Source organism: Terrapene carolina, unplaced genomic scaffold, assembly GCF_002925995.2.
Source record: "Terrapene carolina triunguis isolate 2854851 unplaced genomic scaffold, T_m_triunguis-2.0 Scaffold95, whole genome shotgun sequence".
Classification (NCBI taxonomy): Eukaryota; Metazoa; Chordata; order Testudines; family Emydidae; genus Terrapene; species Terrapene triunguis.
In genome coordinates this window covers 3,896,313-3,921,407 of record NW_020664446.1, presented here as the reverse complement: position 1 = coordinate 3,921,407, position 25,095 = coordinate 3,896,313, and the positions used below count along the sequence as shown (strand labels likewise).

The 25,095-nt window shown below is 49.5% G+C and overlaps 1 protein-coding gene across 1 annotated transcript in view; it reads right to left on the bottom strand.

The window, feature by feature from the left end:
* TRIM8 (tripartite motif containing 8) overlaps positions 1–23,952 on the bottom strand; it is a 52,939-nt gene extending 28,987 nt beyond the window's left edge. The window contains exon 1 of the mRNA XM_024213629.3: positions 22,453–23,952. Coding sequence (XP_024069397.1) covers positions 22,453–23,022 — 570 coding nt within the window. The 5' untranslated portion in view covers positions 23,023–23,952. The remainder of the gene's footprint in view (positions 1–22,452) is intronic.
* Between the last annotated feature and the right edge of the window lie 1,143 nt (positions 23,953–25,095).

Here is a 25,095-nt window from a genome sequence, read left to right as displayed (position 1 = left end):
TGCCGAGTGGTGCTGCCAGCCCCCACTCCTCCCATGCACTGTGCTTGCCAAGCCACCTCCTCTGGCACGAGGTGGCTCTGCTAATACACTCAGGCTGGGGCGTGGGGCCAGATTGGAGGCAGCACAGAGAGGCCCTGCTGGATTTCCAGAGGGCAGGGTAACCAGTAACCAGGCAGGCTCTCAGAGGGACAGGAACTCAGGAAATCCTGCACAAACCAGCGACCTGATACTCAGAAGGGAAAGAGGCAGATCTCCCCACCCAGCTGCTAAGAGGCTGCGGGGCCAGGGGCGGATTGTAATCAGCAGTTCGTTCCACGACTGCAAAGTGCAGGCCAAGATTCAGGGAGCTCCTGCATGGAAAAACTAGGTAGCACAGACTGCGGTTGGCCAAAAGGAACCACAGGGTCTGCCTGTGTCCGGCAGCCTCAAAAAAGAAACCTCCTTTCACGGGCTGCAGCCAAGTCCTGTGTCTGCTCCATGTGGGGGCAGGGTGGAACCTGCGGGGCCCTTCTCAGTTTATTTTTTACTGTGACGCAAAACACTTTGGTTTCAGTGGTGAGCAAGCTGCCCCTTCCCTCCAGTTCACAACAGGCAGCACGAGCCGATGGGAGCCTGCAAGTGCCCGATGCAAGACACAGCTACTCCTCAGCTGCACAATCCCACCCCCAGCTCCACCAAGCAGAGGTTGTCTGGTCTCCGAAGGCAATGCAAAACGGCATTAGAACCCAGTCCATTCCCCGGTGGGCAGACGGCGTGCAGAACTGGGGACATGCAATGGCTGAATCAGCCACACTGCAATGCTGCCTTCCTTTATTTCCAGCCTAGGCTCCGAGGAGCGTGAGAGGGGAAAAGACCTTGAAATTCTCTGGGGAGTTGGAACTCCTCTTCTTGTATCCAAGCAACTCCACCTCCCTAATACGCTCACTGCATCAATGGTGGATAAGCACAACAGCCAAATGATTTTGCTAAAAGGTAGAGGAGCGAAATAATCACTTGCGTTAGCATTAGGCTTCAGAGTTAACACCACAACTAGATGTGCGCCAGGCGTGACCTCTCAGAGCTTTCAGGCTGCCTGCAGACATCACGGCATTGGTGACATTCAGATCAACTCCACACTCCTAATGGTTAGAGACCGGACCTTTATTTTCCCCAATGAAAATCTAGATTCTGCAGTCAAATTCTTCAACACTGTGTGAATTCCGCAGCCATGAAATCCTGGAAAACACAGGCTGTGCTGGCTACAGCGCAGGGAAAATAAATGAGAGAGAGCAACGGGTGGTTTTGTGGCTCAGACCACAGGAAGGAAGAGTCAGGAGACCTGGGTAACCTCAAACAAATCAATTCACGTCTCAGGGCCTCAGTTTCCCTATCTTGGGGGTATGTGAAAAAGGGTTAATTAGGGTTTCTCGAGTGCTTTGAGAGCTTCAGATGGAAAGCACGATAGACAATAATATCTCAGCCTTTAAAATGCTTCACGCTATTTCGCTCTGTGCCGTTTAGTGAGCAGAGAACTCTGGTCCTCCACTGCATTCAGTCACTAACCGCGGCAAACACACCCGCACCCCCTTTCTTACTGGGGGAAATTCATCATCGCCAGAACTCCTGTGTCCCTCCAGCCTGAGAGCACATGGCAATCCACACAGGCACCAGGGGAAGACCATGTAATCAAGCTCCTTGGGGATCTTTGATCCGGAGTGTTTTCAAACAGGAACACGGTACAAATCTAGCCTATTGCTGCGCCGCTTCCCTCACCTGTTCTGGAGCACGAGGGGAGATCTTTTTAAGAAAGCACGAGTGGATTTAATGCTCGTCAGAGGGGGAGAACCCCTAGCTCCGGCTCGAGCCAGGTGCAGCAGAGACAAGTGCTATGGGAGATCAAACCCGCTCTGATGACCTCTCCCGCCCCCAAAAATGTTCTGCCCGTGCATCTGGTCTTGCAACAGCCCCTACTTCCCAGCCCTGGACTCAACACACACAGCACTACCAGTGCCCCTCAATTGCAATTCGCCTCCGCCATTTCTCCTCCCCGTCTCTCAATCCCGGTCCACAGCTCCCACTACTATCCCAGCCCTGGGCGCCTCCTCACCACCTGCCTGCCCCTCAAGGCCGATCTGGCTATTCCAGTCCAGGGCTCTCCTCCCACCCCCACAGCTCTGCTGATGCCCCTCAATCCCAACTCAGAGCCCCCACAGCTATACCAGCCCCAGGTCTCAGTCTGCCAGTTGTGTGTGGAGTTTATGATTTCAACTGAGATGGGATCATCCAAATCCATCTTTATCTGTTACCTAAGCCAGGATTTGAACCTGACAAGCTCCCCCCCATCTGCTCTCATTCTTATTCTAACAATGAGCTGAAAAAATCCTTATGTTTTGCCCACACCTCCAGCTGATGATACACTGGCACCCCTAGGGAACAGAGCAGGCAGCAAAAACTGGCCCACCTGTCTCAGTCCTGACGCGGAAGGCACTGCTCCAGGGGCGAGCGTGCGGTTCGGTCTCCATTCAGTCCTCGATCGCCCTCTGCCAAGACCAGCAACAAGGGGAGTAGTCGCTGCCCACTGTGGTGGGTGCTTTGCCCATCGCTGGGAATTGGGTTGAGACCACCCAGCAGGACGAGAGAGTAACAACTTTCAGTTGTCTCTACAGTCTGGCTCTGAAGTTCCCACTCTTCGCTATCCAGCCCCTCTGTCCTGTCTACATTAGAAAGCTTGCCCCGTTTTAAATAAATTGATTTTTAAACTCAATCTAGTTAAACTGATGCAAAACCCTAATATAGACGCACTTGGTGGTTTAACCCTTTTTGACTAAATCGATATGCGCCCGGGTTCAAGCTGCTTAAATGCATCTCTAGGAGGCGGTTCCGCTAGTTTAAAGGGACAGATTTCCACACGGATTAAGTTAAACCAGGGCAACTTTTCTAGTGCCGATGTGGGGCAACACTGTCTAAAGTACCAAGGAACCTAGTCCCATTTTCCAAAGTGACTCAGGCATTCAAGAACCTCACTGAAAGTCAGTGGGATTTAGGCACCTCAACCTGCAGATAGGAGCAATTCCAGTAGGTGCCTATCTGAATCTTAGGTGCCTAAATGCCTTTGACAATCTGACCCTAACCCCTTTTGAATAGGATTTAGGCTTAGGCATTTTTTGAAAATGTTGTTGCATCATCATTCACTTTATACAAACACTCCAGTTTTTACAAACAGTCCCTTGGTGCTTCTAACAGTTGCAAATGGCTAGTCCAGCAAACAGCAAAACTGCTGCCTCAGCTAAACAGAGAGAAACAACCAGAGGAATTTTAGAGCCAGCTGGACTCGGCAATCAAAATGAAAAATAAAAATCAGGTTTTGCACTTCTCCCGCACCGTCCCTTGCAGGATCTCAAAGCGGTTTACAAACATTAATTCAGGCCTGCTCAAATCCCACACACAGTAAGGGACACATGGGGATCACACTACACATGGGGAAAGGCACTCACTTCTGGAGCAAAACCCGACAGCCGATTAAACAGCGCACAGCAACAGCCGTTTACAGCACCGTGAGCTTTCTGCCCATGAAGCTTGGCATTTCAACCATGAAACGCCATTACCAATTACAATGTTGCTGAAGCTTCGGACCCGTCAGCTGTCTCCTTTAAAACAAAATCAGCTTGGATAATTTTTTTTTTTTTTGAGGGGGTGTTTGCTCAGAATTCTAAAGGCTTGGATTAGGATCTTTATGAATCCCATAGTTAGAATGTGCTGAAAAACGGCCCGGGAACACCAGATGTTCCAGCAAAGCTGCCAACCAGCAGCTGCTTGCAGCCTGTTTTTATTTTAAAAAGCAAAATGATATAGATCTATATTAAAAAAAAATTATATACATTTTAGATACACGCACGCCTCATGGTATTGATTGAGGCTGTGGGTTTTGCTTCTCTTATGTGGGAATGGCAGCAGAGGGACGGAGCTCTGCAACAACCCTCCCTTGAAACCTGGCCCTTTTCCTACTAGGAAAGAGTCACGTTACTTTCTGAGTGGGAGGTGGATTTCTGAAGGTCTGTCCAAACTTGCCAATAAAAAGAAAAGCACCACAAATAAACACCATCTAACTAACGGTGCCAGCACCCGGGTCTAATGGCATCACCTCGCTGGCACTGTTTATCTTGAGATGCACAGGGGGGCGGGGGGCAGTGTGAGAAGAGGGGCCATTCTGAGTTTCTATTCAGATCAGGGTTAGTTGAGGGGTGTGGGGGAAGGTCTGGGGGGAGAGAGAGGATGATCTTGTGATTAAGTCACAGGAATAGGAGCGAGATCTTTGTTTATGCTCAGCTCAGTGACAGACTCGCTGGGCACAAGTCACTGAACCATGGTGCCTCAGTTTCCCCATGAAATGGGGATAATTATATTTACTGATTTCACTTACCCCGGTGCCCATTCAACACTTTGGGGCTCCCCTGCCACCAAAACTCACAAGAGCAGAATCCCACACACTTTCATTTTTCGCTCATGGTAAGATTCCCCACCCCCAACACGCTATAAAAGGAACATGTACGGTACCACGGGGTGGCAGTTTCAGGATGAGGTGCTGAAGGGATACAGAGCCTCTCGCAGGATGGAGACTGACTAAAAGTCATCCTGATCATCCAGCTGCAGAGGAGTGGGGTCTAGTGGTTGAAGCAGGAGACTGGAAATCAAGATACTATCAAGATCTGCCGCCGATTCCCTGCATCGATCACTTCCCCTTTGTGGTCAGTTTCTGTGACTGTAAAGTGGGGATAATAATGCTTCGCCATGTTGGAACTTAACGAACGTTTGCAAAGTGCTCTGCGATCCTCCGATGGAAGGCAGTGGAGAAGGGCAGCTTCAGTCCTATTAGTAAAGTAATACCAGAAAACAATTTCAGCTACCTTTATCCTCCACGTTTCTTCACATTTTGAGGTGTCGGTTAAGACTATTCATTATCTTCCCCCAGCTTTCATTATAATGCTGGGGAAAACCAACCCTAGCAAGAAGAATCCAAGGCAGGAACGGGACCTGACTTTGAAGTTAATACTGCAGGCTACTTGCACTGAATGGCACAGGACAAAGGAGTTGTCCTGTTGGAACAGCCCCATAGTCCCTCAAGTCCAACATCCCATCTCTCACCGTGGCCACTGTGGGATGCTTCCAAGGAAGGGGATAAACCCCTAGCTGAAATACATCTGGCCAGTGGCACAATGCCACCCCATGGGGAAACCCCACATGGCGATTAGTTTACAGGATTGCAACCCCATAATTCAAACACTCTCAAGGGTGGGGTATTCAGATCTGGAGTTTTGACTCCGCTCCAAAGCTAACCCTTACTTAAGTAACTTCAGATTCTGTTCCTACTGCTAAGCATCTGCTCCTTTGAGCAAACTTAATAAATTATTTGCCTCACTAATATAATGTGGCAGGGAGTTCCAGAGGTTAATCACACATTGTGTGAAATAATCTTCTCTATCCATGGCAACAAGCTTCCTGCACATCGAGAGAGGATATAACCACCCCCACGGGGAAAGCGGATTTTTACCTCGCTCATAACAGCCTGTCTGATATTTTCTGTCCCATTGCAAGTGCTCCGCACCTGTCCAGATCAGGTCCAACAATAATTTGTTACACTTAGCACTGCACAGCCATTAATGAATCTTTGCCCTTAGTCTGAAGTAAGGCCCTCAACAAATACTGGACATCAGATTATTTAAATCTTGCGCTCACACCGAAGGGACCAAATTCTCTGTTGGCATAAACAGGCCAAACCGTATTGACTCCCGCGCTGAATCCAGGCCTATGCTGGGAGGATGGAGGCTAACGGGGAGCAGCCACTGAGCAAACGCCGCTCATGGGGGTTCTGGGCCAGATCCCATTTCCACTGAAGTCAATGGCAAAACTCCCATTGATTGCAAAAGGAGCATCAATCAAAGTGGCAACAATGACTGTGTCCCAGCATGCAATGCTCCATCTTGCTCTCAGGAGCCAGGCTATGTAGAACATTGCATTCTGGGAGATGGAGTCCCACGGTCGCGCGGGGGCAGCTGCAAACCTGCATCATTTTGGTAAGAATCCAGTACGGCGAATGCAGCCTCCTGTCTGGGAAAAAATTGGGTCCGACCACCATGTTAGTCTCCTTGCCTTTTAAGCTAGGCCAGCGACGGGTGACCAGATAGCAAGTGTGAAAAATCGGGATGGGGGGGGTAATAGGAGCCCATATTAAAAAAGCCCCAAATATCGGGACTGTCCCTATAAAACTGGGACATCTGGTCACCCTAGGCCAGGGCTGCCAGCTTCCCTCAGGGGGCCTGAGTGAAGTCCATTAACCTACCTGTGCTCAGCTGTAAAAGTGTCCTCACCAAAGAGATGCAGCACCTAAGCAGGAATGCTTCTCTAATGAATAAGGCCCAGGACTGGGAGCCAGCAAATCTGGGTTCTAATCCCTCTTCTATCGCTGGCTTCCCTGGCTGAGTCTAGCTACCCCCCAGGTTTTCTGGGATTTGGCCCCTACGCTAGGCCTAGTAAACTAGCCCAGGGCCAGCTCCACAATGGTATTTAGGCTCCTGATTTCCACTGAACCGGTATACGAACGCCCAAAGGGACCGTAAGGCCATCTCATCTGACCTCCTGCAGACAGATCGTGGGAATTTCCCCAATGCTAAAGCCCAATCCTTCCCACTCAGCTGTGTGATTTCCGACCAATTCCATTTAAGCAAATGGAGTTACAGCTGCAAGCAGGAGGGAAATCAGACCCAACCGCTTGGGGGGTGCTTTAAGACGAGAGCTTGCCTAATAAAGGAGGGAAATCTCTTGCACAGGCTTCTCGGTTCTTAATTCCAGTGGCGCCCGCCGTAGGTAAATTTCATGCACACCCCAGATGGGAGGGGATACAAGGGAATCGTTTCCTGGGTGCTCTGCCCACGCTCATAAAGAGGTCACTGAAAGCACCAAAGGGGGTCCCGCCAATGGGACAGCGATGGGTATTTTGCTGCTTACTAGGGGCACTTGATGTGATCGAGCCCAGGCTGTCAACATGTGTCGAGTGTTTCCTCCCATGTCAGGCATCTGACAGTGAGCCTCTGGATTCCTTTGCCCCTTACTGAGAGCAGCACCTCCCTCCCCTTGCTGGGCCAGCGGATAGGCCATTCAGGAAGTCACGGATCCCTTCTGATGTCATGAGGGATTAATTCGCATAAAGGCCACGCCTCCTGGGAAGACATGGGATGGAAACTCACTGTGCCTATGGCAAACTGGGGCCTCTAGCTAACACCATGTGGTTGATGAGCGCATCAGTCTGGAAGAACAGTATGGGCTCACAGCTGAGAAAGAAAGGAAATGTTGTATTTCCCAGTCCATACGGCTAAATTCCCAGTGTCTTTACTATCAGGCCAATGTGCCTAGGAGACCATCAGTTGCTCGGCCTTATCACAGCCACATCAGTTTGTGCCCCTTTATGAGGTTCAAAGGAGAAGTTGAAATTTAAAAAAAAAAAAACACTGAACAGATCTTTTTAAAGTTAAGTTTAAAAAAAAAAAAAAAACACCCAAAATACCAAGCCTAGGAATTATTTATGCTCTAGGAATTATCTGGGGAAAGTTCTACGACCTATGTTATAAAGGAGGTCAGAGTAGATGATCATAATGGTCCCTTCTGGCCTGGGAAATCTACGAAGTCCCAACTTCCTCATTTTTGTTGGAAAATTTAGTAGAATTGTGACATTTCAAGAGATTAAAGTTGAGCAAGGGAGAGCTGGGGTGGGGTTTTCCAATTGCACTGTTTTAATCAGGGGTAGTCAATAGGCAGACCGTGGGCCAAACCTGGACCTCCAGACGCTTCTGAATGGACCCTGACATCTTTTTATTTACTTATTTTTTTAATCATTTTCTCTGGAGTCTGGACCTTGACTATACCTTGACCAAGAAATTTGGACCTTGACAAAAAGTAATTGACTATCCCTGGCTTAAACCCTTGGCTTTGCTCTACACTTGGTGTTTGAATTCAAACACCCAACACACACTTGGGAGAAAAGTTCTCTTTGTGAAGGCATCCAACAGTACTGCTCCTTCAGGCAAAGGCTGTGTAAACACTCATCCACAGTTCTCTAAGCCCTGGTCTACACTGGGGGGGGTGTGTGTGGAAGGAATCGATCTAAGTTACGATCTAAGTTGACATACTTAGATCTACTCACCCCCGTGTCTTCACTGCTGCCGCTCCCCCGTCAACTCTGCCTGTGCCTCTCACCGCGGTGCAGTACAGGAGTCGACGGGAGAGCGCTCGGGGGTCGATTCATCGCGTCTAGACTAGACGCGATAAATCGAGCCCCGCTGGATCGATCGCTGCCCGCTGATCCGGCGGGTAGTATAGACATACCTTAAGTGCTCCAAGGAGATTGCCAGCAAAAGCAAGGGAGACAAGGGTTTAATTCTTAATATGTCAGGTTAAAAACAAAAAACCCCAAACACACCCAAAACAACCTTACAGCTTTTTCTACACATCACGAAGAAGGAATAAAGAGCACAATTGTTTTTTTCTTCCTCTTTGCAGATCACCTTTAAGATCAACGGGTCAGGATTGCTGGCCATCCTAATCTGCCCATCAACTCATGAACACACCTGTCTTTTCTTTTTGCTCGCTCCCTGGGATAGTAGAGAACCTTCTTTGAACCCTGGCTATACTTGCATTAAACCAGCGCTAACTAAAATACCAACAGGGCCAAATGGCATTAAAAACCCAAGTTCAGACCAGGTCTACACATGGCCAGGAGCAGTTCCTACTCCATGAAAATCCCTGCAGCTTCTTACTATCAATTTCCAGGGTCGTCTTCACACCCTGTTTTGCACCCACCTTTCTTTATGACCATACGCTTCCCTTGACTTGCACCAGCGATGCCAAGTTGAACAGTGGTTAATTAACAACGGCTTAACCCAAGACATTTTTTTTCCTCCCTGACACACAACCCAATTTACCTTGCAACCCGGAGAGACCCCCATGCTCAGATGCAGAGCTGAATTTCCTTGGTCTCAAACTATAATGAGACCGCACCTCTTCCCGGGGAGCGTCAGACCCATGGCCATTCTCAGGGACTGAGTTGTACCGGCCGCTTGATGGAGACCATGAAGTAGTGGCAGGTGTTTCAGACATTCCTTTTCAATAGGTATGATTAGTAAATATTGATCTGGGGATCTTCTTGCATCATATGCGCCTTGGGGAAGGGACAGCGTCTCCCTCTGTGTTTGGGAAGCACATTTTGGGTACTTGCCATGAGAATCAATTATTGTAACTGTTTTGTTTTAAAATTATATATATTTTTTCTGTTAGCATCCAGATGTCTGTCATTGGTTTTTAATCTTCCCTGATTTGTTAGCAGCCTTTGACACTATTGATCTTAAGATCCTGATGCCTCATTTATCTTCTTGTTTTGATTTCCAGGGACTGGTGCTCAGGGGTTTGAATCTAGCCTAGTCAATTACCTCAAGTGATGTGTGGCAAGAATTTATTTCTAGTTTTGGAGAGTTAAGCTGGGGTATTTGAGGGAACCATCCTTGGACTTTGGTTGTTTATCTTGGGATCTGCAAACCTACCCTGAGGTTGATAAAGCTACAGTGGATTTCAGTATCCTCCCTCTGCAGATGATATTAATATATCTAAAGATTCTCCGTCACAATCCACTCCACTTCAGAGGCGTATACAGCTGGTGGAGACAAGCCCGGGAAAAAACCCTGCACAGGGGATCTTCCCAGCTGGCACATAACTAGCATAAGAACTCTGCGCTAGTTCAATTCTGGCATAAAGAGTGGCCACAGTACACTGTGCTCCTGCTTCCCACAGCCATAGGGGTACATGTAAACCAGAGCAGCCCCAAGGAAGTTGGCTATCAGCAGAAATAGAAATCGGGTCTCCTGATTCAAAAGTACAGCCCCTGCAGCTCCAGAAGAGTCTCCATTAGGACTCTGTAGCATTCAGCAGTACAAGGTCTATGACACCTTTTCATTCTCCCTCCCCATGTCTTAACATTAGCTCCATTGTAAAGATAGGGAAACTGAGGCAGCGAGGTTAAGTGACTTGCCCGTGGCCACAGACGGAGTCCGTGTCAGAGCACTGCTTCAAATTCAGGCCTAATTTCTGGATTCGGGTGTACTGCCATTTTCTGAAGCAGGGATCGAAGAAGGAGGCCAATTTTCTTGTGTCCAAGTGTCTTCACTGAAACTCTGTCCTCTTCCAGCATGCCCTTCCACTGGAGCTGCAGCAATGGCTCTCGGAGACTTGGTTTGCCCGGATTTAGAGTTTGCTCATCATGCCCCCTGTTCTTCTGGGAAATTCTGGAGGTCTCATTCTCTCCAAAATCTCTTTTGACCTTTTGTGCTCCCAGATCCTTACCAGGCGCTCCTGGCTTCACTCACAACGGTGTTTATTCTGACCTAAGGACTTAGTCTTCCTGCGTTTCTAACAATCAGAGCCTGACCGCTTGCAGGTTTTTCTTGGCTGTTTCCATGTTATCTGGATATTTGCACACCTCAGAATCCGGTCTGAAATCTGGTTTGACCTTCGACAGGTCAACATTTGCTCCCTTCAACTGGCAGGATCTGGCTCAGGCAGCTGAGGGCTAATGGTGTGCCCGGGAGCTGGGAGCCAGGACTCCTGGGTTCTCTTCCTCACTCAGCCACTAACTCACTGCTGTGGCCTGGGGCAAATCAATTTCTGTTCCTTCATTTCCCCTAACAGTCCCAGAAAAGTGGGAAAACTGACCCTTATTCCCCCTTTTTTCAGGTGCTTTGAGATCTTTCGCGGAGAAGTGCTACATTCAGGTTACATGTTATTCTAGGGGTCTCTTCAGTCTCCCTTAGGATATGGCTACAGTGGGATTAAAAATACCCACAGCACCCTGCCTCAGATCCCAGATCAGCCGATTCAGGCTCGCAGGCTATGGGGCTAAAAACTGCGGTGGGCTGGAATCATAGAATATCAGGGTTGGAAGGGACCTCAGGAGGTCATCTAGTCCAACCCCCTGCTCAAAGCAGGACCAATTCCCAACTAAATTGTCCCAGCCAGGGCTTTGTCAAGCCTGACCTGAAAAACCTCCAAGGAAGGAGATTCCACCAATCAGAGCCTGGGCTCTGAGACCCTCCCCCTTGAAGGGGAGTCGGAACATCTACATTGCAATTTTAGAGCCTACGGCAGCCCAAGTCTCAGGAGCCTATGGCAGCGGATGCAGGCCAGCTGTGGCTGTGCAGCGGGTCTTTTATCAGTGTAGATGCCCCCTTCGACCCTCCTCTCCAGCCCCTCCATCATCCAGCGCGCCCCTTTGCATGCCTTGCCTCTCGGGCAGAACATCATTCTGTTCTGGGGGGAGCTTTACCACCGAGCTGGAGGTTGAGCTTTGGTTTGTTGAGTCTGTGTTTATTATGAGCCGTCCGTGGTGCACTCTGGTGCACGGAGATTACATTAACAGGTAACCAGAATCACAAGCCAACCTTGAAGTGAATCAAGGGCAGGAAGGAAAACTGGGCCACTGGGGCCTCCCCAATTCAGCAAGGTACTTAAGCCCCTGAGTAGCCATGCTGACTTCAATGGGGACTTCTCACATGCTTGGCATGTGCCTAAGTAGCTTGCTGAATCGGGGCCAGAAGCCGCCCGCGCCAGTCTCGGCCACCTTCTCAGCACTGCAGCGTGTATGGTGATGGCGTCTGCACATGGACGAGCGGTTAGAAAACAGGACTCCTGGCTCTGACCACGACTTGCCGTGTGACCTTGGGCAAGGCGCGTCCCCGTTCTGTGCCTCAGTTTCCCCAGCTGTCAAACAAGGGTCATGCCAGCCTACATCCCAGCGGTACGATTAAGCTCACTTCCCCGACACATGGCGAGTGCTTTGAAATCCCTGGAGGGAGGCCAGAGACAAGCACATTGTTACAACTGCTGGGTTGGAACGCTGGCCTGGGGCGGGGTAGTCACCTCCTGCTGGCTAACACAGGGAGGCTAACAGGGCACACATGGGGAGGCAGCTTACCTGTGGGAACAGCACAGCAGGGGCGAAGAGAGAAAACTGGGGACCCTGCATGGTGCAGGGATGTAATCTTATGACCCCATCCACAAGGGTCTTCCCATCGGAGCAAGGCGTGAGCTGCAGGATGTCCCACACCACCAGCTCCAGAACAGCTCTGGACAGGCCCTCAATATCAGAGCTAGAATGGTCCGTTGGCCTGCCCAGCCCTGCGCCCCACTAGACCCAACAACCCTGGAGCAAAAAGTGTCATTTGCCCGGGGATGTCCAAATGAAATTAAACCAAACAGGGGCCAAATCTCCCATCGTTCATCCCCCCTGGCGGTGACGGAGACCTCGTGGCTTTATTATTTATTCCCCCCCTTTGAGCCTGTTGGAAAGCCGAGCTCAAATGAGCTTTCGCCGTCAGAGCCCGGCGTGCCCGGCCAAGAGAACAAAGAGACAGGCGCGCGCGCACACAAGAGCGAGAGAATCCCTTTGTCTGCAAGCAGGGATCCTCGCCCAGTCACATCAGTTTCCACTGAGCGACCTGCCGTTTGTGCTGATGCAGGGGGGAGGGGAGGAAGGGGGGGGCTTACACCTGCATCTCATGCCTGCTGCACAACCTTGAAGAGGCCCAAAAAACCCCCCCCCCAATCCCAATCAACGCTCGTCTGTCTGCGGTGGAGCATCAATCTTTCAACTCACCTGCAGCGCCCCAGCAAAACATCAGAACCGACTGGAGGGAGGTTCCAGGGGACAGGATATGAAACCCTCACAATAACTGGGCTCAAAGCAGGGTTTATATCACCCCCATGTATTTCTAGGGAAATTGCCAGTTCAATTTAATAACCTTTTTTATTATTATTATTATTAAAAAGGTCCAGCACTGAAGCAAAGCTTCAGAAACCAGGTCACCCTGAGGTTTTTGAAAGCAGGAGCAAGGAGGAGACAAGAGGATCCTTCCTAGGAGAACATGCCGGGGGGAGGCGGGGGGGGGAGGGAGAGAGCCCAGCTCACCACGAATCCACTAGATTATACTATCTGTCAGCCTGCCAATATTCACTCATATTTTAGAGAGCGTGCGAGCGCTCGTTCCCCAGCCAGAACTTCCGTGTCTGCCAAGCGCTTCCTCTGGATCCATCCGCAGCTGAGAAGTTTCCAAATCCGCTTGTGGAGGTATCCAAAAATAAAAGGCACAAATCAAAGAATAAAAAGCATCAGTGGGGGCGGGGAGGAGGGAAGACAGGGGAGAGAAGAACCTCAGGCTGAAAAATAAATCCCCATTTTTTCAGGTACATCGTCACCAGGAGACAGGAAGAATTTAGACTGCGACGTCTTGCTATATAGCTATGTAGCACCCAGCAGAAGCGAACCCCAGTTTTGGCTGGGGTCTCTTGGTGCTGCCATAATACAACCAATAAGAAAGAGGAAGAGGTTGAGGTTGTGACTGAATGCTGGACCCGGGGCTGCAGATTCTCCTTTGCTGAAAACAACTGGGTTTGGACAAGGACTATTTTCACAGGCTTGATCTGGAGGAGAGACATAAAATACTTATAACAACCCCAGGATTTCGTGGCTGAAACTATGCTGCCCTCCAACAGCTGCTCAGGACTAGTTCTCTCTTCCTCCAAAAGCACAGGCCCCTACCCTGTGAGCTAAAGGAGAATCTTCTTTATCAGTATAGGGTTTATGACACACAGCTGAACAGTTCTGATTCCATGCAATAAAGGGAAGTGGTGTACACACCCACACCGCACTAGCCAGTTTACTGCAACGCTTCTGTCCACGGTACTGTGCAAACAAACACAACCCCCCTTTACGGTATAATAAATGTTAGCCCCATTTTATAGGTGGGCAAACCGAGGAACAGAGAAGTGAAGCGGCCTGTCTACATTCACACGACAAGTGAATAAAGGAGCCTAAGATTAACTCAGGAGTCCCTGGCTACAAGTCCACTAAACACCATCTCTCTTAACAAGAAGGGGCTGATAACCCCACCCCGCTTAGCCTACTGCTGCGGCTAAGGCAGAAAGGTGACCGTCAACAGTCCAGAGATAAATAAAAAGCACAGACTGGATTCTGCCCTGGAGCCCACGGGAGCGACATGCGCGACCCAGAGCAGGATCCGGCCCTGAGTGTTGATTTATAAATCCGTATGTACACATCCATTTGAATTCTGACAGAATGACGGCCGGCAGCCGCTGAATTCACAGCATTCCGCGCAGATCACATTGATCACTGCAGGCCAGGGCAGCACAGAAGCGGATTATAAAACACCGCACTGGCTAGCATTTCTGCAAAGCTCCCTCACGGCGCTGCCCTCTCTCGGCTATTTCATTGTTTCAATGTTAGTCCCTCCTCTCCTTCCCCACCTTTTGTTGTCCCCCGTCCCCCCCCCCGCCCCAGGGGAGGATCTGCTGTTGTCAGGCCCAGCTCAGCTCTGATTACAAGTGCAAAAACTGGTAGGATCACTGAGGTGTGCTAAGGAAAAACAAAATACACCCCCCCCACACACACACAACAACGGAATAGGCCAACGCACTGCAAGGCGGTCAGAGAGTTCTTTGCTTCCCTCATTGCTCTAACCTATTGCCACTAATCCAACAACCTGCTCCTCGGGCGGCCAGACAGGCGGCTTCATTCTGCTCTTGCTTATGCTGGTATGAGCCAGGAGATCTGATTTTGGCCTAAACCAGCCCTTGCAATTGGGAAGTTTGGGAACAATCCATTCGTGGAGATAGGAGGAGGGGAGGCCAGGGGGAAGCGTCTTCAAAATCTCTCTAATATTTTCCAAAACTCCTCCGCTCCTTTGATTACAGCTGGTCAGGGAGGGTGTCAAACTTCCCCTCCCTTCCCCATCACGCCTCTGTTCCCAACAGGAAGGGGGGGGGGGGAAGGGGAAGAAATTATACTTTCAAATCAAGGCCTCTTTTCTCTCCTCTCTTTTTCAACCGCCCGGCCCTTTCCTCCCCCAGCCAGAGCACATGTAGAAGAGAATGGTTCTCCATTGCCTAGCTTCTCTGGTGAATGGCACTCTATGAATACCACGGGTTAGCCTCAGACTGAACAAGATGCTGGACCAAGTTTATTACAACAAGGGTATTTCCGCAGCCATCAAAAGCTCTGTATATACCCGCAGGTTTATACTGGAACAGACCTGGCCAACACTGCACTGACTCCCTGTCTGTTTCACGGTTGCCCTCCCTTTGCTTTTGAAGCTCTTCAAAGCAGACTGTGTGGTGTGGTAGGAGCTGCAGAGGAGAAGGCCCTGGGGCCAGAATTTGTGACACAGGGAGAGCAGTCGGAAGAAGGAGGTTCTAACCCCAAGCTGTCGGACTCAGTGGGTGAGCAAATCATCCGGTCTTTCTGTGCCTCAGTTTCCCCATCTGTAAAATGGGATAATACCTAAACCATGGGTGGAGGGAGGACCTCAACTCGCTACTGGTTCTAAAGCACTGAGAGCCTCGATAAAAGATGCTATGCACAGTATCACATGGACCTGTCTCATATGCGTGTGTAATCTATATACACCTACCCCTAACGCTGTCCCTCCTCCACTGCATATGCCTATATGCAGTCCCAAATTGTGGCCCAAGGGCCTTCTCCTCTGCAGCTCCTGCCACACCAAGCAGCCTTCTTCCATCCTTCCCATTTCATCAGCTCCACATCTTGTATCCGGTCTCGGCCATAAACCTCTCCCCGATCTCTGCCTCTTAATTCCTCCGGTCTCTGCCCTTATTTTTTAGTTAGCTCTGTACAAAGCACTTGGGGATGGGGATCTGCAGCAAAGCAGGCACAAGCAACCAAGCTGTCTAGGTGCGATCGCATTCCGAGGCCTTAGTATAAATGCGGCAAGGAAGACGAGGGGGAGGGTATAGGAAGAGGAAAGAACTATTTCAACCCACAGCCAAGGAATTCAATAGGGAAATTCACGACAGTTTTAGTTGACTGATGGCCTAAAGGTACCGTCTTGCTTTGAGAGACTCCTAGGATCAAGACAAGTTCATGCTTGGGGTAACTTCCCGGACTTCAAAGGCTTTACACCAGGGATGGCTAGGCGCCCCCAAGATTCCTCTGAAACACCCTTTCCTGCTATCTTATGCATTTAATTTCCTGTCTTCTAAACCGTCAGGAAAACCAAGGGCAGCAGCAAAGCCCACACAAAATGGAGATGGGGCCAGGGAGGTCTGACGAGATCACCTATGACGGCCTAAAAAGACACTGCACATAAAGGCAGAATCCCAGGGCACAAAAACCGGTTCCCATTTGGCAGCCCAGCACCGGAATAACAAGGGGCACTGCAGGTCAGGGCCGAGGAACATCGGAAGGGCTGTGGGCAGGGAATTGAAGGACATTAGCAGAGCTATGTATGGGGTGTCTAGGACTAGAATAGCTAGGGACTTCCCGCGAGTGCGGAGGTGCACTGGCATAGCTGGGCGGGACCTAGTGCTGGAATAGTCGTGAGTCTGGAGTGAGGCACGTTTGCAGAGCACTATGGGAAAATGCTTGCATAGCATCTGCCCTCACTGACCACAGTCACGAGTACTCAATTACACCAAGCTCTACGCAAATATGTATAAACACTACCCATCCGATGATCTGTACCGCACACACACACCTGCTAACAAATCACCTGGCAATCACGCCTATTAAATCAAACCCTATGCACTATAAGATACAAAACCTGGCTTTGTTTTTAAAATGCAACCCACCTCAGCTCTGCCTACAGGTTCTCAGTTCTAGCCGGTGCCAGACACCCAGTATTTAGAGGCACTCCAGTTCCAATCATATTTTTTACCATTGGGAGAGAAGGACCCTTTCAAGGGGAAAAAAAAATCCCCCCAGCTCCACAGCTGTCTATCAAACAGAGGCTTGCAGAGCTCCCCCTTTGAAACCCATTGTGTAACTGACAATTTTTTGTCCTTGCTGGAGTGCGTCAGGGAAAAACCGATAGGGCCAGCCAGGAAAGGGGGTGGGAAAAAAGCCACAAGGGACATTTTTCACAGATCATCTGCAGGGAGGGTATGGCCGGCCACTGCTTTGCCTGGACAGGCACGATTAACAGGTCACATCTGTGTCAGGCTCTGCAGCCAATTCTCCCAGCAGTGCACTGGCACAAGGCCTGCCTCGGTACAGAAATTTCACTCCCAAAAAATCTCCCCCAGCAGGAGCTGAGAATTCATCACTGTTCCCCCCCCACCAATCCATTTCAGACTTTTGGCAAATACTACAGGTCTCCTCCCTCCTGGATTTTAAAACAGAGCTGAGATCAACTCGGCTCTTTGGGTGATTAAAAACAAACAACTCCCCAACCCACCACGTCCATTAACGCTGCTAAATCCGAATTAATCCCGTAGTGTAGACCAGGCCTAAAAAGCCAAAACCATCTTCCCCGTGCAATAGCCCAATCGGCACCGCTCTGGAAACAGTGCTGTACCGCCTCAGCCCCTGAAGGGGGAGCACTGAACATGGTTTTCAAAAGGTCTCACCAAAACAATGCTCTTCATATATAGAACTCCCATTCTTCTGAAAAAAAATACTAAAGCTATTCAGAATATAGAAGAATCCCCCCAAACACACACACACACACACCAAGCTGTTCTACCTTTAAGGCAAGACAAATAGCAGGATTAAAACCCCACAGCATCCCTTAAAAAAAAAAAAAAAGGAAAAAAGAAAGACCAAAGCACAGGTTATAAACAGTATTTTAACTCTGTACTGTCTGCTTTGAGATTCTCAAGTGAGCTTCCATTCAGGCTAGTCTAAGTCAATTGCATCCAGTGTAAAGACCAGGATGAACATGGCAACATTTGGAGAATGTTTGGGAGGAAAAAATATTTTGCTGGTTTTGTTTCCTGTCTTCCTTCAAATCCCCATTAGGTGACTTCAGAATCGGAGACAAACTTTTCTTTAAATAGACAAATAAAAACCAAAGAACAACAAAGAATTGTTCCCAAGATGGGTTCTTTTGCAAGGTTGGAAGGAGATTCCATTATGACCGGGGATAAAGGGCAGCCCGGGAACTTTAAGATTTCAACAATGAAGGCAGGGCCTGAAGAGAAACTCCTCATTTTTTGATTCCTTGATACAAACAAAATGAAAAGGAACAAAACAGAGGGTTTTTATTTCCACGCCACAAAAACAGGAAATAAAGGAGAAAACATCTCAAGGGGGGAGGCGATATATTACACACATTCGCACGCGAAAGATTAGCACATATCGTTTGTGGTTATCTGTATTGCAACAGTGTCTGTGAGCTTCAATCATGGACCGGGACTCCCCTGTGCCAGGCACTGTACACACAGAGAGCAAAATGACAATCCTTTGCCCTGAAGAGTTGAAATCTACGTACAAGACGATCTGCCTTTGCAATTCTGCATGTGTTTATTCAAGACCCACCTGCCCCTTCTCCCATACAGTCGCTGTGCCCCCACTCCTGCCAACCTGGAAAGATCTCGCCTGACTCGTGCTCAACATACTGTTTATAGTGTGGTGGTACTTGAAGGTCTCAACTAGATTGTACAGCCCTAGCGCAACTGAGACCAAACACACTGAAAATGACAATCCCTGCACCCAAAGAGCTTACAGTCTCCAAGACTAGACCTAACAAGTGGAGGACACAAACAAAGGGTCAGAGCTGGGTGGCAGGGGACCCGGATAAGAAAACTAATACGATGGCCACATGCCTTGGGCCTGTCGAGGCAATGATCACAACTTGCCACCTGGCTAGCTGTGATCAGGTTACCTTGAAAGGCCTCCAGTGCTGATGTCAGCCCCAGGCCCTTGTTCAGACATGGAGGTGGATCCAGAGTCCAGCTACACATTAATATTAGGAAGGTGACAGAGGAGACAATCAGGCCCGGAGTCTCCGAACGGGGTGGGGAGGGATAGGTCAATGGTTTGAGCATTGGCCTGCTAAACCCAGGGTTGTGAGCTCAATCCTTGAGGGGTCCATTATAGTGATCTGGGGCAAAAATCTGTCTGGGGGATTGGTCCTGCTTTGAGCAGGAGGTTGGACTAGATGACCTCCTGAGGTCCCTTCCAACCCCGATATTCTATGGGGAAAAAAAAAAACCAAAAAGATCCATGAGGAATATCACATGACCAGTTACTCTCAGACACCTTCCCCCCAGCCCCAGATCTCACTAGCTCCGTGCTATTAGCCATTTATCAATGTCATTATATAGCCCAGCTCTTTGGGGTTCTTCGCCATCTCTTGTTGTGTTGTGGTTAACCACACTCAGACATGGGAGTCAAAGGGAATATTCGCCTGAGAAAGAACCACCAGATCCGGCCCTTAGTGTCCAAGCTCCTGAGGGCAGGAAGTTGCCATTTCTTATTTGTCTGCAAAGCACCATGCACACTAAACATATAAATGGGCAGATCCCAAGGCCTACTGACAAAAGGTGGGTTCCTTGCTATTTTATTGAAGGGGGAAACTGAGGCACAAGACGTAGGTCACATAGTGAGCTAATGGGATAACTGGGAACAGAAGCCAGATCTCCTGACTCCCAGCTCTGGGCTTTATCCACTGGATCACGGTGCCTCGCTTATTCAGACAAACTCAGGCTGATGACTTGTAGAATTGTTGATTAAGAACCTCAATATTTGGCCTAATCTATGTAAGGAATGTTTCCGGTCCTCATTACAACATCAGAGCACTTCACAATCTTCAGTGCATGGCCCTGTAGGGGGGACCAGTGCCGCCATCCCCATTGGACAGAGGAGAAACTGAGGCACACAGGGGCTAAGTGACTCCCCTAAGGTCACACAAGAAGTTTGTGGCAGAACAGGGAATCAAACCCAGGTCTCGAGTCTCAACTAGTTCCCTAACCTCTGGACCATCTTTCCTAAATAGTAAAGGTTTGCAGTGAGGCTGAAGTGTATTCCTTGACTGGCTGTAGCTTTGCACCCTGCAGTTTAGCCAGGAAACCCCCTGAAGGGGCTGATGCGGAGCCAGCAGAAGGTATCCTTCGAGCAGCAACACATTTTAAAAGTGGGCGTGGATGAGATCCAAGTCTGCTGGGAACGCACCCGGAAAATTCCTTGGCGCTGCACAGCGGACCACCCCATTGCGTGGGTTTCCCAGCCCGGCCAGCCACTCCCGACTCTGGGATGAAGGTATCTTTTCTACTTTTCCCAGAGAGGATGAATTAACAGAAGCAAACAAACGCTTCTCACAAGCCTGGCTGAGTCTTTGCCCTTCCTCAGGGTGGGTGTCGGGGGGGAACCACTAGCAGCTCCATGCAAGCCTTGGCTTTCCCAAAAAAACCCGGAGGGGGAAAAACCACTTCTGTGTGAGCTCACACTGGGTCCTCTCTGCAGAGCATCCGCCCCTCCCCCCCCAGCCTGGCCATCCAACTGGAAAGTAATTATGTTGCGCTTTTTATTTATTACCGTGTGTGTTTTTTTTAATTGCTAAACGGTGACTCATCTTGGCAGCATTAAAATACACAGGAAATCATCCCCATTTCACAGCAATCACCATTCGATTCACTGTTAAATATTTATTCCGCGCACTCTGGCGCTGGGAGGAAGCGAGGGCCCCACTGTCCTGAAGCAGTTGTGCAGGAGACAGCAGAACAGAAGAGGAGAGGCCTCGGGAGCCAGCCCAAGGAAGACAGCAACGCTGGGATGGGTTGATGGCCTCCGCGCTTGTTAGCTGTCCCCAGTCTCCGCAGCTAAAGGCAGGGACTAGACCCCAGGATTAGGGCAGGAAGGACTCCACCAGGCCACGCTGCCAAACAAGCTTCAACGTACAAAACCCCCTATTATTTCAGTTCTGGGCACGAGCTCGCGAAACCCCAGTGGTCTGTGCTCCTCCCAGGATGGGCACGGGTCCCACCCGTCCCCACCACAAACTCTTCATTGTTCAGCCAAATGTCAGCTTAAGTGCCCACAGGCAGAAAAGCTGGCGCATTAGCCCACTGCGCCCCCATGCTGCCCTCTCCCCAGGGCTTTTGGAGAAGGCCAAGCACTGGTGACACCACCCCCAGCTGCTCAAGTTCCTACCCCTGCCTCACCCCTCCTCCTCAACACGCACCTCCAAGGGGTTTCAAACATCATCAGAGGAGGGAGACTGGTGGAGCCCGGGGGCGGTGGGAAGAGAGAGGAGAGGCTGATTTGACCCGGACAAGCCATACCAAGGGAGGGATGCATTGTAATCAAGGCATTGCTTGCCACCCCTGGGAGCAAGCTGCCTGAAACCAGATTTCAATGCAATTCAACCTACGAACCCATCTGATTTCCCTTCCACCCTCGCTTATTTGGAAAGCAAACAGGACCTTCAGAAAAGGTTCTGGAAGCAAGTCCTCGGGCAAAGGGCCTCTCTTTGCTGATGTTTTGTTCTAAACCAGGATGATTTCGTTCAGCGTTCATTCGCTGCAACAAATGGCCCACGGAGGGGATCACTTCAGATCCTTTACGTTATAACCACATACCCATAATTAGCTGCCTCGCCAAGTTACCCATATCCTCTTTGTTAATTAGTCTGCAAAGCAGTTGGAAGGTTTCAAGTCCTATTGTCACCAGTGGGTGACAAATGACTTCAAAAGATCCCCATCAAATGCCTCACTGCTTCCTCTCCTCCACCTCCACTCCATTGTCTGAATAACCCCTTGAAAGCAGAAAACACATACCCCATCCCAGTGATTTTATCACCCACCCCTGTTTGGCACGCACTTTCCCCCACCCCCATGATGCCTTTCCAGCTGAGCTTGAAATTAACGTCTGCTTTAGTGCTTTTGTAGCCACACTAGTCCACAGGATATGAGACACAGTAGGTAGGTTGGTCCAGTCAAAGATATTACCTCACCTACTTTGTGTCTCTCATGTCTGCTTTTGTTTACTTCCCCATTTCTACCCCAGCACCACTGAGGAGCTAGGAACAGGACATTGCATCAAATGGCAGCTGCAGAACCATCAGGGAGGAGGAGTGCAAGGAGTTATTTTGTGTAGGTCCTACATAAACACTGGGCCTTTTCAATAAACAAATAAAAAGATTCTCAATGGCACAACAGAGGATTAAAGATGAGGTAGATTGGGGAATAGGTGGCAAATTCCTCCCCTAATGATTTTAAAGCAGATGGAATTTGGGGAGGGGGTGTCAGATTTGACTGTGCCCACTTGAGTCTGGAATCTTCCCGAGTAAAAGCCCTTGATCAAAAAGAATCGCCGTGGGGGGCTAGGTAAAGGTTCAGATAGGCAAATACGCAGGGGAAGTGATTCGCTTCCATCCCCCACTCAAATTGGAAGAGATCTATGAAGTCCCTTTGCCTTGCCCCACTGGCCAGTCCCAGGTCGGTTCCAATGACACATTATTTTTAAGGACTTTGACCATCTCTTTGTGACTGGAATCTCCTCGGGGCAGGGACTTACTTGCCTTTGCTCGTCTCTTGGACAGCACCATGCACGCCACGGGCGCGCTGCAACCAGCACAGTCGTCTCAGAGAAAGAGACAAAAAGGGACAACCGCGGGGTCCACTTACCCTGATCTCGTTACGCCGGATTTCCACGTCACACACCGAATGGCCCTGGTGGGCCCCGCTGTAGTAGCAGCAGAATTGGCACACGGCGACCTGCTCCGCTTCACAGTGGTACAGTCGGTAGGCGTTGTGTTGGGGGCAGCTCCAGGCCCGGACGTCGTCCGCCTCCACCAGGAGGTGCCCCCGGGCCGTGGAGGGCTGCTGCAGGTGCGTCTGCACGTGAGATTGACAGCAGGGGGCCTCGCACCTCAGACAGATCTTTTGGGCGGGCAGCGGGGGGCCCCTGCGGCAGAAGACGCAGTGCAAGACCGAGGGGGTCTTCTCCAGGTTGAGGGAGTTGAACTTTTCCACAATGTTGGTCAGTTTCAAGTTCTTCTCCAGGTTGGGTTTCTGGTTGTAGGCCTGATTGCATTCCGGACAGCGCACTAACCCAGTCTCTTTGGCCCACGCCTCCCCTATGCAGCCCCTGCAGAAATTGTGCTTACAAGGAAGTTGAACGGGTTCCACAAAGACATGCAGGCAAATGGGACAGATAAGTTCCTCTTCGAAACAGTTCTTCCAATTTTCAGCCATTTCTACGGATAGATTTATAATCTCTCTCTTACAATTTCAGTTTGATCTACAGATGCAGCTGGAGAGTGGGCTTTTCCCCCTGCAGTGGGAAGTCTGCCGGAAAACTGCTATTGAAAAATAAAATAATAATAATAAAAAATAAAAACTACAGTATATCCTAAAACTCAAAGTAAAATAACCCACGGAGCAGAGTTCTACCAAACTCAAACACTAACCAAATGTATATATATGATTTGATTAAGGGCCAGTGTCAGTTGAAAAAAAAACACAGAAGCTTTCAGGGTTTAAAGCCCACAATTTTAACAACTCTTAGGAGCAGTTTTGTTTCTTTTGATTCCGGAAGGTGAATCAAAACTTACTGAAAGTTGGGGGGAAAAAATCCATACAAAATCCAGTAGCAGAGTCCAAGTTCTATAAAAACCTCCTAAATTTAGAACTCCGGATTTGATTTTTCTTGTCTTCGGTTTGCAACTGACATTCAATATTTTAAAGGGACTTTTGTCCACCAACCCGGTCAGAAGCCCAAGAGAATAGACTGCCTCCGATTTTTTTTTTCCCTTTCCTTTTCTCCCTGAGGGGAGCTAGGAATTAGTCTTAAAAAAAAAAAAAAAATCCGAGTTAAGATCCAAATGGAAGATTAAAAAACAATGAAACAACTAACTGGATTCTTTCAACTGCCCCAAAGATTTTCTTCTAACCCAGCTGAGCAGCAAAAAAAATTCTGTCGGTTGCTTTGGAATAGTGAGATCTTGGACGGAAGAATACAGTGGGAAGATGGGTCAATCATTCAGATGAAATTCCAGCCCAGAGCCAAAGGAACCCTCCCTGTCCCTTCCTCCTTTCACAGACAGGAATGAGAACGAAAAAAGGTTTGGGAAAGAGGGGAAAAAAAGGCCCATGAAACAAAAAAATCAACCTGTGCTCTAAATTCTCACTAGGGAACAGGTTTAGAAAATGAAAATCTGGTTTCAGGATCTGGAGAGATTCTGAGTCAAGGCAAAAACATCCCAAAGTAGAAATAATAAAAACAAAACAGCAGCTCAATATTTGGGAGAGAGCTGGGTCGCTGGTAGGGAAACAAGCAGGCCTTGATCAAACTGAAAAGGAATGTCTCAACTGCTAATGAAGAGCCCTTCCCCCTTCTTTTCCTTCTCTTCTCGGTTTTCTCTCTGACATGAAAAGCTATTTCTCCTTTCAGATCCAGCCTGCAGCAAGGGGCTGAGAGGGAGAAGCGGAAAGAAGACGGCTGAAATGTACAATTCCAGCAGGATCTAGTCAATTCTCAGCCATTTTGAGTGGCCTCTCTCAGTTTGGATTTTAAAAAGAGAACCACCCGATTAAAAGGGTGGATTAAAAAAAAAGTAATAAAACCAATACAAAAGAATCGACCTGGCAGACGGCACCACCCTGCAAAGCAGGCGCCTGATGGGTCAGGGTAAGGAGGGGAAACTCCAAATCGCGTCTGTGCAGCGGCAGCTGTTCTCGTCTTTTGGCTTTATCATCAGATCAAAAAAAAAAAGCCAACACGCTCATCACGGCCACCTCCAGCCATCTTGGTTTCCTTTTCCTTTTCTTTTTTTCTAAATAATCTCTTTAATAAAAATAGACGTCTCTTCTTGTCCTCCCTACGCCCCCAGAACCCTACAAAAATAACCTGGCAGCACAAGGGTTTCCAGGCTCTCTCTTCTCCCCCCCCCCCCGAGTCCCCGCCCCACGCAGGGGGAGGTGGTGGGGGGGAAATAAACCGACTCCCTACAAAATTAAAATAAAAAGAAAAAAACCCCCCACCCACGAACCAGCCACAACCCAAGCGGGCTCGCCCCGATGTCACACGCGCGCCGGGGGAAAGGCGACCGGGGCAGCGGCTCCCCTAGGCTGGGCCATACAGAAGGAATACGGACTCCTGACAGCTACGGAGCCATAGTCAAGAAAGAGGCTGTCACATCCCAGGTGCAGAGCGGGGGGGGGGGGGGCCGGGTCCTCTTCGGGCTGTCGCTGCGCAGGGGGGCGGCCCGATCCCCCCGCCCCGAGCGGGCTCCCCTGGGGCCGCGGCGCCTCGTTCGCCGCCGCCGG